General features: G+C 38.2%; 2 protein-coding genes across 2 annotated transcripts in view; one reads left to right on the top strand and one right to left on the bottom strand.

Moving 5' to 3' along the window:
* The window catches only part of ppm1e (protein phosphatase, Mg2+/Mn2+ dependent, 1E), a 44,723-nt gene extending 31,182 nt beyond the window's left edge, over positions 1 to 13,541 (bottom strand). The window contains exon 1 of the mRNA XM_088320513.1: positions 13,090 to 13,541. Coding sequence (XP_088176639.1) covers positions 13,090 to 13,274 — 185 coding nt within the window. The 5' untranslated portion in view covers positions 13,275 to 13,541. The remainder of the gene's footprint in view (positions 1 to 13,089) is intronic.
* smg8 (SMG8 nonsense mediated mRNA decay factor) overlaps positions 1 to 16,912 on the top strand; it is a 43,885-nt gene that overhangs the window by 15,951 nt on the left and 11,022 nt on the right. Inside the window, exon 2 of the mRNA XM_088320509.1 lies at positions 15,987 to 16,608. Coding sequence (XP_088176635.1) covers positions 16,006 to 16,608 — 603 coding nt within the window. The 5' untranslated portion in view covers positions 15,987 to 16,005. The remainder of the gene's footprint in view (positions 1 to 15,986; positions 16,609 to 16,912) is intronic.

Genomic DNA, 16,912 nt, shown 5'->3' with positions numbered 1-16,912 from the left:
TCATCTTTTTCGGCCAATTGCAGGCTTTGTTTCGCCATTTAAGCCAATGGCAGCCTGTAAATGATAAAAAGGATCCGCCCCTTGACCTCCGAATAACTTTAGCCAATAGTGATCGATTCAACTAAAGATTGACACATCTTTTTCGGCCAATTGCAGGCTTTGTTTTCCGTTTAAGCCAATGGCAGCCTGTAAATGATAAAAAGGATCCTCCCCTTGACCTCCGAATAACTTTAGCCAATAGTGATCGATTCAACTGATGATTGACACATCTTTTTCGGCCAATTGCAGGCTTTGTTTTCTGTTTAAGCCAATGGCAGCCTGTAAATGATAAAAAGGATCCGCCTCTTGACCTCTGAATAACTTTAGCCAATAGTGATCGATTCAAATGATGATTGACACATTGGTTAGCCAATGAAACGCGGGTAAATAAATCCCAGCATCCACCGCGTACTACTTGGCGTTCGGGGGAAAATCTAGTCGGCGGCTGCAAGTTAGTTGGAAAACTTTGCAACTTTAAAATTGATCCATAAATAAGGCGCACTGTATTATAAGGCGCATGGTCAGCTTTTGAAAAAAATAAAGGCTTTTAGGTGCGCCTTATAGTGCGGAAAATACGGTAGTTTAAGGGGTCCTTTAGAAGTTGAACGTATTCTCTCTATTAAGGATGTGTTAACAATGTCCAAATGAGTGGCATGGAAGCTGGGTGGTTAGTGTGCAGCCCCACAATGCAGTGGTTGAGGGTTCAAGTCCAGCTACCACGGCCTCCTCTGTGGAGTTTGCATGTTCTCCCCATGCTTCCGTGGGTTTCCTCTGGGCACTCCGGTTTCCTCCCACATTCAAGTCATGTTAATTGGCCGGTCCAAATTGTCCCTAGGTCTGAATGAGTGAGTGAATGGTCGTATGTCTCTGAGGATAAGCGGTGCAGATGATTGATGGATGGATAGGCCTGTTCGGGAACTCTTTTTTTTTTTTTTGTCAGACCGATCAAGTATTGCTCATTTCAGCTCTAATTCGGATAGTCGTGGCCACTAGTAGCACACAACACTGTCATTGTAGATTGGTAATATTGTTGCAGTATTCTACATAGTCCATCTTGCTGTGAGTAAATAGGTGTTGCGTTGTGTTTTTAAGTTTATAATCGCGTAATAAGGGGTATTCCAATCATTAATAAGGGGAGCAATTGGCTTAGGTTGACAGGTATGCCTTTTGCAGAAAAAGAAAAGGGGAGCTTTTAGTTGCTGTGGGGGTTTTTCCCCCAATTATAAAGTTACTCCCGATAAGCTGTGTATATCTGCCGGGGATCAAAACTTTCGACTTCTTTGTATGGTGATTGAACAGTGAAAAGCCGGCAGACAGTCAGATGGCGTCCTCTCATTCTGTTTGTGCTGCCGACTTACTGTTTAAGTAAACTCGCCATTGGCCCGAATTGTCGATTTGAAGGTTTACTTTGAAAATCTTTTTGGGAGGCATATGCAGATTTTACAGTGAATTAAAGGAATGATGGAAGCCTGGAACAGTCCATTTTCTTTTGAAGGTCAGTGTTAACCTCACAAATCGTGTGTGGTCTCTCGCTCTCTCCCTTATTCTATTTCTCTATTTCTCACACGTTTTCTTTTACTCTCTTTTTATTTCTGACGCATTCTCTCTCCCTATCTTTCTCTATTTCTCTCGTATTCTCTCTCTCTCTCTCTCTCTTTTTATCTCACCCTTTGCGGGTTCTGGTCCCCAATAACTGCAAAAATAGACAGATCTATGCATTTCGTGTTAATTGTTTTGTCAATGAATCAATAGGTACCGGTTTTGCCCATAATGTGTCGGTAAATACAAGGGATTTTAGTACTATTATTATTTTCCATACTAAAGGCAATTTCCGGTTAAACCTTCTACCTTCTACTTAGGACCTCAAAAAACTGCAACGTCACATTTTCACATTTTAACTTGTCCAAAAATATACATAAAACAATACCAAAATATATATTTCAAAATGTCCATATCGGGAACTATGTTAAGTTCCAATTTAAGCAAAATATTTTGGTCTAAACAAAAGGCAACTGATCAACAATCATAGAGGACAAAAGAAATTGGAGCCCATCCCAGCCATCTCCGGGCAGTGGGCAGGGGACACCCTCAACTGGTTGCCAGTCAATCGCAGGGCACACGGGGACAGACAATTTCCAATTTTTTTCTCTTTGAAACCTTTACTACATGTTTATCTTGAAGTGCCACATCTAATCTCTGTATGAACAATGTTTACTAAGTTAACGTCAATAACAATAAAGACTTTAATTCTACAAAATGTAACGAAAAGCAAAGCAGTTCATATTTATTTGGATAATGACTTCACTGTTGTACAATTTCATTCAAAAGGCATATCTTTATGTTTCAAGTGCCTGTTTCCTACATGTTTAAATAATGAGAAATAGTAATGCAACAACCTTTTTTTGAATAGTTTGCAAATGAGAGTTAAGAAATATTAGCATTTCACTATTTGGCCCCCTTCTTTTGAGCATTTACGTACTTCCATTAGGTGATAGTATTTGCAAGTACAATATCAGTTTTCATTGCTACGCAGATGACACTCAACTATATCTTCCGATGGGGGAATCTGCCACACTAAACTGTGGAAATTTGGAGGCCTGCCTCACTGAGATAAAAGAATGGATGTCACTCAATTTCTTGCGCCTTAACTCTGAAAAGACCGGAATGGTAATTATTGGTCCATCCAAATGCCATTTTGTTGATATTATACAAAATCATGCATGAACTTGCTCCCTCATCTTTCAGATTTAATATCCCCCTATGTCCCGGTCCGGAGCCTTCGCTCTGAAAATGCTGGTCTACTAGTGATGCCAAGAGCCAAAAAGAGATACGCAGGTTCGAGAGCGTTCTCCATTCGGGCCCCGGTACTGTGGAATGCTCTTCCCCCTGAGATTTGATCTGCTCTAATCAGTGGAACCGTTTAAATCTAGCATGTGAATAACCTTATATTTTATGTTGACAATATCTGTGTATTATTTGTTATTGCAACATCCATTGCCGCCTGATCATCCTGGAAGGTGGATAACCTCATGTGCGGTCCCTTTCCGAGGTTTCTTCATTTTCCTCTTTTTTTGGGAGTTTTTCCTTCCCCTCATGTAGGTTTTAGATCAGGGGATGGTGTAATAATGGTCTGTGGTTTGCAATAATCTTTGGTCTGTGCAGCCCTTTGAGACTCTTTGTGAATAATGGCTATACAAATAAACATGACTTGACTTGACTTTTAGCAAGGAGCCTTTTTTGTTATTGTTCAAATACATATTCTTTTATCATTGATAACACGCTCAAAACTTTATTCATACTTTTTTAAACCATAATGTATTTAAAGCATATAAGGGGGATACAAGTACAGTAATCCATTTTTGCGGTTTTGATACTTTATGGATTTTCATTGTGCATTATGTTTAGCATTCTGATTGGCTAAACAGTCTCCCAGCCCCTTTCTGCCTCTGCCTGCCTGTGTGTTGCAATCTATGTTGTACACGTCTGTAAAACAGCTTAAGGGAACCTCCGTTACGTATGCGCAAATCTTTTTCAATTTTCTATTTCAACAAAACGCTCTGGACCAACAAAAGAACAGAAAGGCAGAGAATTATTTTATATTGCTGACAAAGTTACTTAAGATATGATAAACGAAGGTTAAAAGCGTTTTTTCTCCACATTTCATTTTCCCAATAACGTCAACATGATGGCAAGGAAAAAAGTGGTTAAAAGTAGTGTAATAGAACAGCAAGATTATTTTTAAATTACAATTTGACAGAAAAGAAGATATTTGTAAATTTAAAAAAAAACATACTTATTTAATAAATGTTTGAACCTGTAAATAGGGTTTGTTCATTGGTTTCAATGTATAATAGAGTATTCATTAAATAAACAGATAAAGGTCACTAATTTGCGGATTTTGACTCGCAGGTCCTTTTTAGAACGCAATCCTTGCGAAAGACAGGATTACTGTATTCAAAAACAGTTTCTAAAAGTATTTATTTCATTAAGTGAGGCTGGACTGTAGAACCTAACAGGGTTTATTTCAAGGCACATAGATGAACGTCCAAAACCGTTGTTCAAAAAAAGAAAAAAAATGTCCATCAACCGGCCTCCGCATCCATTGAACGTTGAACTTTTCTGTGGCGCAACTCTATTATTAGCCGTTCAACCCAGAGACAAACTAATGACACGTGGGATGAATCACCAGACCTGCTGCATGTAGGCCCACTCACACACTGCCATCAAGTTAGCCCGAGAATTACCGCTTAAAAATTACGACGTAACTAACCCTTTTCCTAGGTATTGTTTTAAATTGAGGCCAGTGCTAATTCTGGAAGAGCCAAAACAATGGGCTATAAATGATTCATGTTCTACCCTGTATATAATTGACTCCTTTTAAATAAGAATTTATCGCCAAGAACAAAAAGCAACAAAGAGTTAAAGCGGCTAACAAGAACAGCTAGCAAGGATTTGCAGGAATGGAGAATGTAGTTCTGAATATTGAACACCTGTAAAGAGATTGCCTATATTGCCAAGGTAGGGTTATTATGATTAGCAGTTTGGTGTGTCGTGCTATGTTATGAAACAAGCACAGTAAAAAATGAAGTCAATTTCTGCAAAGCTGAAAACGAGCATGTTCTTTTACACCGGCAATTAGCGTAGTCTTCTACGCTAAATACGAGCATAGGCAAAAGCGTAGGCAAACAACGCTAATGCCGTCTTCTTCTATGACGAAAATGTACGAAATGTAGTGTCTTGTCTGCTATCATAATTTAGCCAGATTGTTACAAAAACTGGATTTAAAAATCCAATGCCTGGTACGACTTACACTCCGATGAGAAACTAATTTCATGTTTACTCAGACATTTGTTTTTTTCCCGTATGCTTACAATTAAGCATGTTGTTCTATTATGACTATTGAACACTTATAAAGGTTGGGTTATTTGGACTAGCACTTCTGTGTGCCATGCTACGTCATGCTTCAAGTGGACCATGACTGGAGTCGATTTCTACTCCCCTAAAACAAGCATTTTATTTTACACTGGCAACTAGCATAGTCTTCTTCTACGTTGAAAAATGGGCCTTCGTGTTTCACGCCGACAACTAGCAGCGTCTTCTGTGCTAAAAGAAAAGACCTTCTTGTTTTACCCTGGCAACAAGCAGTCTTTCTCTCCACTGAAAACTAGTCTCATCCTTTTTGACACAAAAAAATAGCTTCATACGTGCTGAAAACTGACGCATAAAACGCTTGTGGTGTCGTCTATGGTGAAAATGTACGTTGGGTTCCTCTGTAGCCAAAGGTAGTGTTTTACCAACTTTAATAATTTAGCCACAATGTAAGAAAAACTGTGAATTTACAATCCAATGTGAGTTGTCGTTTTTTATTTAACCTAAATAGGCTTAAAAATAAACTGTGCAATGTATGCTCCAATGAGAAAATCATTTAATGTTTATTCAGAGATTTGTTTTTATTCTGCTTGATTACAACGACGAATGTGGTTCTCGACTACTGAACACGTGCAAAGGAGATTGCTTAGGAAGCCAGGCATGGGTTATTTTGGGTGTTTATATTTTGCACTGTGGTAAGGTATTTAACTATTATTACGCATTGTTTTTTTACATTTTGACTCTTATTGAGCAATTTCACACGTTTTGCCAATCGTGTTACCGCTTTTCATATTTACACGTTTAACACTTCATCTGCTTTTTGCAACCAAGAATATTTAATGAAGTAAGGTTTCAAGGGAGGACGTTTAAAACAAGTTGGATATTGTACATCATGGGAGTTTTGTACACTGCTCTCTTGTTCTGCCTGAAAGCTCAACATTCTTGGAGTCTTCGCTCCTTGTTTTGAGTGTCTGTTAAACTGTAAACTTATCACAAGTGGATTTACATTCAGATTAATGAAAAAGTAACAGAGGCTCCTTAACATGGCTTTACTGTGGTACCGTATCACACTATGTCCCTTTTAGGTAAAGCTATGACAATCAGCAGACCAAGCCAAGATTTTATAAAATCACACAACTCACATTAGCGTTCACATTGGAGCACATTAGCGAGGTGATCCTTTGACCTATAATAGTGTTTGGCGCGAGGACGCCCGGGTTATTGCCGTGGCAACTGTTGGTTATATTCACGATTCATGCTTGAGTTAAATATCAATGTATGTGTTGTTTGGCAGCATCCAGCACTGCTTAATGTCAACACTTAAGTTAAACCACATAGATTTCCAACACTTGTGTGGTTTGCCCTTTTCAACGGTTCAGAAATGAAAAACTTTGCTAATGACGTATTTAGAAAGAAAAAAAAACAAATAACTCACAGAGGACAACAGAAAATATTTTTCTAAATCATCAAGAAAAATACGGTTGTAAGAGTCCATAGTTCAAGTATCAATCCGACTTATATTTTCTTCATCTGTATTGAATGCTGCTGGGCACTATTTGGGAAATACAACTGTGTTCATTATATTGTATAATTCTATTATAATATTCTTGGATTTATTTCAATTGAATTACGCTAATTCAACTACAGTAATCCCTTGCTATAATGCAGTTTACTTTTCACGGTTTTGCTACTTCACAAATTTGCATCGTGGATTGTGTTCTACATTCGATTGGCTAGACCAAAGGTTGGCAACCCAAAATGTAGAAAGAGCCATATAAGAGCTGCAAAAACATTGTATATATATATATATCTATCGGAAAACAGTCATGTTGGGTCACATTTTTCCTCCTACAGAAGACGTATGACTTTCCATTATCAAACATTTTTAAGAAATGAACCAGGAGAGCGAAAAGGAAACGCCAAAGAACCACATGCAGCTGCCAGTTGCTGACCCCCAGGGTAAAAAATCTCCCTGCTTATTATTATTTGAAGGGTTAAATAGTAATTTGTAAAAAGGGCTATACAAATAAATATGACCTGACTTGACTGGACAGAGAGTAAGCCACACAACAAAATGTGGTCTCAAGTGCCCTCTGCAGGGTCAAAGTGGCACTACAAGCATGTTCCCTTAATGTGCAATTAAATTCAACGCACTCTTATTTGCATTGATGTAATGTGCTGAGCGGCCCATAAATCGCGCGATACAAAGAATTGATGATTAATTTGTTGATAACGCGTTTTAATAATTCGTTGTCACTGCTCTAGTTCCATTTATGTTGACATTTTTGTTTCCCAATAACACCCACATGATGGTGAGAAAATATCATCCGTCTGAAATATCCATCTCTTTTCTGAGTCAGTAGTGCAAAAAAGCAGTGATTATTTTAACAGCAAACAAGTAATTTGTTTAAAAAAAAAAGCATGACTTTTGTTTGTTATACAAATGTTTGAGCCTGTAAATGGGGTTTGTTCTTTGGTTTTAATGTATAATTGAGTATTTAACAGATAAATAAATAATGATTTTGCAAAACAAGGGATTACTGCAGCCATGTCCAAAGTCCGGCCCGGGGACCAGTAGCAGCATGTGATCAATTTTTTGCTTGCCTGCAACCTCTGTCATAAAATTAATAATATGTAGCCTGCCAGTAATGTTGACCGCAGTACAAAATAAATGTGTACAAAAACTTTTTAAAATCACCATTTCACTAGAACAGGGGTCGGGGACCTTTTTGACTCGAAGAGCCATAAAAGCAAAATATATTAATTTTATTATGGGAAAGAGCCACGCCATATATTATGAGACAAATTTACTAAGTTGCTAAACCCGCGCCCCAGACAAAAGCTTAGTCTTCAGCACATTTATTTTCGATGATTTGAAAAAAATCATGAAAAGAGAATAATGCCAGAGCCCGTGTCCCAAAATCAACAAACATACCACTTTAAATTTGTCTCTTTCTTGCAATTACTCAAGATCGGTTAAACTCATTTTGACCCTTTTTTTTTCATGCATATTGGTTTCAAAACCAGATGCAAGCAGTTATTTTGTAAAAACGTCACAACATTCTGCAAACAGGGAGCCTGATGTGCTTACCTTTGGCGCAGACGGCGTAGGGCGAGAGATGGGATGGAGTGCTTGCACTTTTTGCTTCGCTCCACCCATCCCTCCCACTCACCCAATCAAATAACTAAGTTCTCTTCCGGTGTTTTGACGTATTTACAGTTTGTTCTGTGGATTTCCTCATCTGGTATCTGTATTTTTTGGGTTGACACCTTGACTGTAAATTGTAGTGAAAAACGTGCCATATATATGGTGCGAAGTACTGCTTTGAAATTCAGCTTTGGTTTGGCTTTGCGTGTATCTGAACAGGATTAATAGCTCATGTTTTGAACGAGATGGAGAAAATTTGCATGCAATCAAATTTGTCTCTGAGCCACAGGTACTCATAGAAAGAGCCATATATGGCTCGCGAGCCATAGGTTCCCGACCCCTGCACTAGAAGATGGTAGTAGCCCTTTGGCCACCTTGACCCTTGGCTTTTTGTGAGAAGTTTAGCCCAACTCATTTCCGAGATGGCGACTGCAAATTGAAAAAAGGATAGTTGATTGGGAGGACCGCCACTTCTAGGACAAGTGGAAATTAGAGTATTTTTCTCACCTAAATCCGAAACAACTGTGCCTAAAGTGCCAAGAGACTGGCAGTTTTCAAATATATAATATCAAGAGGCAATGCAGAACAAAACATGCTGACTACATTGGATAACTGAAAACGAGGGCTGTGAATAGGTGAAGCAAACGGAAGTTGTTTAAACGGCAAAGGAGCGCTTTTTCACAAGACCATGCGAGTCAAATGAAAATGATACAAAGGCGAGCTTTGCGGTCGCGATGCTGATCGCCAAGAACTGCAAACCTTTGACAGAGGCTGAATTTATTAAAGACTGTTTAAAGAATGCCAGGCTGAATGGTCGGCCCTCACACATTTTCAGCTAACCAAATCTGGCCTGCTATCTGAAAAATTGAGACACTCTTGGAGAACTGTATAGCATTGAAACAGCATTAGAATTTTTTGGAGCCACACAATTTTGGAAAAAAAATGAAAACACTACTTGACGAGGACCAATGGACAGGAAAAGGAAGTCCCCAAACAAGCTTTTGTCACTTTCGTGGAGGAAGTGTTAGAGGGTGGAGTCTCGTTTGGCTCTTCCACAAAATAATAAGACGGCCTTCACAATGCCTCATTTGGAAAGAAACAGTGAACCTCTTCCATACAATAATAAAACCGACCGCTAATGTTATAGCCTGGACAGGAAAAGGATGTTACTGCAGGTTACCAGATGCTTGACTTGAGTGAGTATGGCCTCGCAGTCTTAAGGTTTTGGATTCCAATCTTGGTCTGATTTTGTTCAATAAAGCATATAAAAACTTGGAGAGCTCAGTTATTTGTATTCAGAAAAGCATGTGGGATGACTTACCTCAATCTATTTGTGTTAACTTTTATCTTGTGCATAATTTAAAGGGACAGCATGTATTATTTAATGCATCCTAGTGGTAAAAAAAACCCTTCTAAATTGGAAAAAAATCAATAATGATTTTTTAAAATAAGACAAATACATGAACTACCACATAAATGTGCATTTTTAAATACTTATAGGTCAAGAAATGTTTATTAAACAACATGAGCCACACCTAGAGAGAACTGAAATGATTGTCCGCCATCATGCTGCTATTCACACACCCCAAAAAACTTGCAAAAGGCTAGGCAAAAAAAGACAATAAAATTGGTGCGATTTGGTGGCTTTGATTTCTCCATAGTTTGTATTGCTTTTAAGCATTCGTTTTTGGTTGTACGACACAATACAGCGACATCTAGTTGGGGACCTAATATTTTATTTTGCTTTCATTCTGAAGAGAAAAAAAATCTGATAATACTACGAAAAAACAAATGCAGAAATTCTACAGATACAGTCATACTAAAATACTGAAAGAATACTACTACAATAATACAAGAAAAATACTACAAAAATAAAACCTCAGTAATATATTACATTTCTATATCTATATATTACTTGCTTTAATTCAGAAAAACTAAGAAATATTATAAAACAAAACAAAACTCCAACTACAATAATACTATCAAACAAAATATCAAATTCGGTGCTTAAAAACAAGGACATAATATATTATTTTGCAGAAATTGTGAAAATAAAAAGGAAATGCTACGAAAATAAAATTACAGTACTACTACAAAACTAAATATCAAATTTAGTGCTTAAAAAACAGGGATCTTGTATATTATTTACACTGGGAAAAAAAACACTTCAAATAATACAACTACAGTAATGCTACAAAACTAAATGTCTTAATTTAGTGCTTAAGAACAGGGACCTTGTATATTATTCTCCTTTAATTGTGAAAAGAAAAAAATGCTACAGGAATGCTACAAAAACATAACTGCAGTAGTACTATAGTACAAAAATAATAGTACACAAATACTTCAAACAATCACCTACAGTAATATTAAAAAAAAATACAAAAATAACTACAGTACAGTAATACTACAAAACAAAATATCACATTTAGTGCTTAAAAGCAAGGATCTCATAAATAATTTTGCTTTAATTCTGAAAAGAAAAAATGAATTCTATAAAAACATAACACAAATAGAACTACAGTAATACTACAAAACAAAAAGTTACATTTTGTGCTTTTATATGATTGATTGAAGAAGTGTCCAAAGTTATTTGGGGGAGGGGGTTCTTATAAGCCTTTGGCTTCCACTTGTCATTGTTTTGGTTTTTTTTTTCAGGTGATTTGTTCACTCAGTTTGTTGCAACTTGACTAAAAAAGGAAAAAATAAACAACAAAAAAACAAAAACAGGGCCTTAATTTTATCTTATTTAATTCTGGAAAAAAATACAACAGAAATGCTAAAAAAAATAATTACTATTATAATACAAAAATACTATTACCGTAATACTACAGGTAACGCTACAAAAACCCGACAAAAATACAAAAACAGTAATACTACAATACCAATTATCCAATTTCGTGCTTAAAACCATGGGACCTAATATGTTATTTTGATTTAGTTCTGAAAATTAAAAAAATACTACAGCAACAAACAAAAATTATATTTCATTATATTATACTTATTTATTATACACTATTATATTAATTATTATATTAAGTAAATTCAAGCTAAGTCAAATACTACTACTAAAATACTAAATAAACACTACAAAAATGCTACAGAAATACTACACAACAAAATATCAATTTAAACACTTAAAACAGGGACTTATTATACTGTTTTGCTTTATTTGTGACTGTTTCTTAGCCATGAGACGAATCCTATTAATAACACAAACGTTAAAAAAATATACAACATGTAGATGTCTGCATGTATATAGATTAATAAATAAAAACATTTGTATTGGTCTCCAGGACCAGCCGCTTAATAAAAAAAATTTAAGTCAATGTGGCCCCCAACTCCTTAAGTTTTGCTACTTCTGCGCTCGACTGTAAAACTCAAATTCATGCAACAGACAATTTTGCACGTTTGTCCCATTGACTGACTGAAGTGTTACTTCTCTCAACTCAAACTGTCAAGTACTCCGACAACTTCATTTTCTTCTTCTTCACATGTTCCATGATGGCGAGCAATTACTCCGCCAAATAAATCCTGCTAATTTTACTAAAAATTCAGCTTCGGTTGACATGAGTATTTTGTCTGGATCCCTCAACTGCTACGTAGGGACAAAGCAGTAGTAGTAGTAGGCATCATTTCCTGTGGTGTGTCTTGGGCAAGTACAGCATGGTGGCGCCCATCCCTCTCCAGGCCAACGAATGTTTCCACTCTGTCTCGCACCTTTTGCATGTAAGTCAAATGTGCTAACCACTGCACGGCGGAAACTCCAATATCAGTATGTTTCTTTGAGTTTAAAACTCATTATAGTGATGTGATGCGTTTACAAGTTGATACAAAACGTTAAAAAAGTACAGCATCAGCATTGGAGCAACAATAGTTATTTTTTTGTCTTAATAGATGACAAGCAGATTTTTGTTTTCAAATTCCTGTCTCGTTTACCATGCTTTGTGGGTGTTAATTGTTTGCTGTGTCATTGACTTTGAAAATGAGTGTATTTATGATTACAACGGCACAAATTACTCATACATTTAGCGACTTTAATGCACCAGATTGATGCAATTGAATGTACCAACTTTCCTTCTAGGGAGGCATGCCCCCAGATTCCCTCTAGAATGTCTACCCACCAGGGTCTCGTAAAATTTTATGAGAAATTCTGTTTTTGCTTTAAGGACACACCTGAAAAAGACAACAACTGCACACAACCACAAAGACAACAGCTGCACTTAAAACAACAACAAAAATCGATGCTAGATATGCACGTTGCGAAACACCACCTTCCTTCCCCCGCGAGTTCAATCACGGACCCCTGACACACACAAAATTGCTCTTCACACCACTGGAGTACCTCAGAGCTCCTCCACACGCCCACAGATGTTTAAAAAAAACACACTTCTTTCCAGACACGAGTGAAGCGTGGGTGCCCTAGATGAGTGCTTCCCTTGCCAGCACACTTCTTTCAACATCTATTTTGGATTCTAAACCAGGCCAGCATCTCATTTTCTCACTTTTACTTTTTTTTTTTTTCACCATTTCTGCCAAGGCTGCTCACACTCTAACTCTCTCCCTCTTTCTCACACTCAAATCACGCATACACGTTTTAATCCAGTTGGAACTGCACACTAGATTATGTAAGAAGTGCATCGTCCTCTTGAATGCATCTTGCTTTTTTCCTGTCTGGAATTTGTCAAAAGGAAGCAAATAACAGAGCCGGTGGGGTTATTTTTAGCATGTGGGTACATACACCCCTCCCTATATGTGCAATCATGACGTCTACGTGTTACGCAAAATCGGGGGTTCACCTTTGGAATTTGGGGATTAAAAATAGATTTTGTCGCATGACTAAATCAATATGGAACACTAAAATGTTTGAAAATCATGCATTTCGTTTTGTTGCTTTAACCCTCGTTTTAGGACACACCCAGCTTGGTTTAAAGGTTAACGAGCGTGTGAACCAGAACCAGTCCAGATCAGGCTTCACTTCCACCCCCGAACACAAGCAACATACACAGAAACAAGAAATAAAGTGTTCACTTAACTATTTGTAGAGGTGCTGCATACACAAGTCGAGGCATTCCCCTTCCACTTCGTCCTCACACAAAAGGTCCGTCAAGGGACGCGAAGGCAGCGGGTCGCTGTCTTGCAGAGGAGGGTTCATCTCCCGGAGAAAGAGCTCCAAGAACCGTCGGAAGGTTTTCTCCTCTGCTGCACAGCCAGCCATCATTGCTCATTCCTGGACACGCTCGCACTCGCAGCTCCGCCCGTCGCTTCGCTCGGCTGGGAAGACTTGCAGCTTCACAAACACTCGACGGTGGATTTTTGCGATTTGGGGGAGAGCTTTGGAACTAAACAGTAGAGGGTGAGAAAGGGGTGAATTACTGGCGTGGAGACGGAAGAGACAAGGGAAGTGCTAGTGGACTAATTTCGCTAAGTGTCGGACTGCCCCCATTCACGAAGCGACTGGGGAACGCGCGCCGCTAGATGGGATTTCGTCGGATCGGAAGGACGGTGACGTCACCGATGACGCAGTCACGCACTGCGTGAACGCGCACGCAAAACATGCCATTGTTCGGGGCTCACGGACACATTCAAAATGTTAAAATAGTCATAACTAGTAAAACAAAAACGTTTGGAATTCATAAAAGTACATAAGCTTTTTTTTTTAAAACTTAAGGGGATTCACACATAAAAGTTCCTAATAAAACATTTTTTCAACCATTTGCTCCAGCATGGAAAAACGTTCAAGGTGGGGTGTGTTGTTTAAGGTGTCCATAACCCATTGCATGCCACAAAGTAATAAATACCTTTTCGGAAGCATTTTCCCCGAGTGCCACAACGTAAAAATACATATATTTATTTTTTTATTGAAAAATATATATATATTAAAGGCTTTGCGGTGCTGTGTAGGTATCGAACCTCTGGGAATGATTTCAGCACGATAAATCACCACAAAATGGAAAGGATGGCTTTTATCAAATCTTTGTTCAATCATTGAGTAGACCCCACTTTCTTGTGTTACTCCCGCTATCCAATGATAGAAAGTATGTGAGGGGGGACCCGAGTGACTGAAATCGTGTGATCACGTCATCGGAAACATAGGGCGCTAAAATGTTTTTTTTTTTTTTTTGCAAAAGTTCAGAGTTCTAGCAATAAAATGTTACTGTATTTTGCAAGCGAATTGCCCTTGTGTTAATGGAAAGAATTGTTTAGATATTGGAGGTCGGACAAAATTTTTAAAAAGGACCAAAATGAAGTAGTTTGCTTAAAAAAAAAAAAATTATTGTATTTTTGTATCATATGGATATATATATATATATATATATATATATATATATATATATATATATATATAGCCTGCAACATAGCTACAGGACAATTCTTACCTAGGCATCACTGGAAATTAAAATTAGAGAACAACTTATAAAAATTGACTAGTTTTGAAAAAAATATCATCTTCACTGCTCAACAGTTTAAAGATATTTTGTTGTGTCCATACCATGCTACTATAACACTTTTTCAAAAATGTATTAAGGCATATTAACAGCAAAAAATATATATATAAATATGAATATATATGTGTTATAATAAATAAAACAAAAAGAACACAAATATTGATTTCACACATTACATCATACCTCATACACATCACCTGGCACAGCTTTTAGCCATTTCTCATTAAATTCATTCATTTCCATACTTTTTTATTTGACGATTTATTAACTTATTTTCAATTTGTTTTGTCAATGTTTAACTGCTGCCACTTTTTGACCCATTTTCCCATTAATCACCTACTTTTTGTTACCTTTTAAAAAAATCAAATTTTGTACAGCAGGGGTGTCAATCTATTTTCGGCTAGGCCAGATAAACAGTTCTCCTAGGAACCGAACTAGTAAATCAATAGCATAAAAACTGAGCCTTGGCTGGAGGGCTGGGGGTCTTTTTGCAGGCTAACAAGTTACAATAATCCAGGTATGTAAGATTTTATTAGAAAAAGATTTGATTACAAAATGAAAAAGAAAAAAACAACAACAATTGAATTTAGTTCTACTAGTTTATTATTATATATTATTATTATTACTGTATATTCGGGGAAACACGCAGACGTGTTTTTGCCTTAGATGCTCCTGTACAAGTTCAAATTAGAAATTTCAATGAATCTAAATGTTGCTGTAATGTGAAGATGTGCAACCAAAAACGTGTGATACAAAGCACAAGGAAGAATAGAAACTACAGAGGCTTAAAGTGACCAAACCTCGCAAATTTTGATCAGTTTATTTCACCAGCCTGTCACAAGGTTTTTCGGGGTACTTGTAGCAGCAACACGGCAGACAGTCAAGACAGCTAACTTTGTGCTCCAGCACTACCGCGACCCCACTGAGGATAAGATGTGCAGATAATGGATGGAAATAATGGATGATAGTTCAATCTACGGCTGCTTTATCGCGAAGCAAGACTTGAGTCTTTGCGTGATTAAACTGCACAAAGGACTGCAATAAATTTAGTGTGTGATAACTTGTATTGTTTTTTTATTGCTAAAAGGTTGGTAAGTATGTCTTCAAGTATTAATAAAATGCGCTGTTTATGTGATAGTTTATGTACGGTACTTTGCTTGTTATTCAAATCAATAGGTTTTTTTTTTGCTAATGAATGGGTTATTTTAACCACTAGAGGCGCTATATAATACACAAGAAAAGACCCAGAAAAGGATCAAAAGAGATGTTCAGTGTTCAGACCAAACCAGAGTTTTAAAACATTTTGTATAAACACTTTAAAACTGTCATTGCTTCAATTTTACTTTCTTCCCAAAATTTTACGTCTTAATTTGTCGATGCCAATAGGAACTCTTTGGAGACTTTTGTTTCGAGTCGAAGTTTTCAAAGAACGGAAGTCAGATTGGTGCGTAAATATTTTTATTCCCCCTCTTTTCCGCCCAAAGGAAAACAGAGGAAGCCAGCATGGCGGCTATCAGAGACGTAAAAGCCCATCTCCGAGAGGCCGTGACAGAGGACGCCGAACACCGGAACGACGGCATTTGCGTGGTGGGCATCTTCGGGAAAAGCAACACGCAACTGGATGCCCTCAAACAATCTCTCGTCAACACTGTGGCGGACAAACACGTCTTCTCTGCGTTCGATGGTGAGGACGCCGGGGGCGGCGGTGGTATCCAGGCTCTGTACAACCCGGACAACCGCGTCTTGTACCTGCTCCTCACCTCGGTGTGCGACGGCCGCCAGTTGCTGCAGGCCTGCCGGTCCCAGGCTGCGGGCATCAGCCATGCTGACGCCCACGAGTTCTGGAAGGGCTTGGAACGCCAGCATTGCCTGCATCTGCTCTACTTGTTCTCAGTGTGCCACGTCCTGCTGCTCGTTCATCCGAACCACACGTTCGACGTCACTTACGACCGTCTCTTCCGAGCGCTGGACGCTTTGAGGCAGAAGGCGCTGCCCCTCATACGGGCGGCCGTCAAAGATTGCCCGGTGTCCAAGGAGTGGAAGGTCAACTGTCGCCCATGCCCACCTCGGCTTCTTTTTGTATTTCAGATGAGCGGAACTTTCAAGGTGCAGCATTTACATTGACCTCACACGCACACAATCATACGCTTAGGGGCCGGTCACACAGACATTTGCGGCTGAATCATGGCTAAAATTTTGCGTTTTTTTTTTTTTGCCCGTGGTTGCCCGGGATGGAAAATGTGCAAAATTGGCCAACCCGCTGTTCATCGGTGGTATGCCCGCAAAACAGACGCCGGCGACTGTTCCGCTTCCTCATCGCGTCATTTCTGCGTCATTTTCTCGTGTGGACCACGGGTATAAAAGCTCCCGAGCCGGTGTTGTGCCCAAATCCGACTCCTACGCAACACCC

This window comes from Urocampus carinirostris, chromosome 17 (genome assembly GCF_059441175.1).
Source record: "Urocampus carinirostris isolate Australia breed hairy pipefish chromosome 17, RoL_Ucar_1.0, whole genome shotgun sequence".
NCBI classification, from domain to species: domain Eukaryota; kingdom Metazoa; phylum Chordata; class Actinopteri; order Syngnathiformes; family Syngnathidae; genus Urocampus; species Urocampus carinirostris.
Note: the sequence above shows the minus strand (reverse complement) of the source record. Positions and strands in the feature narration are given on the sequence as shown.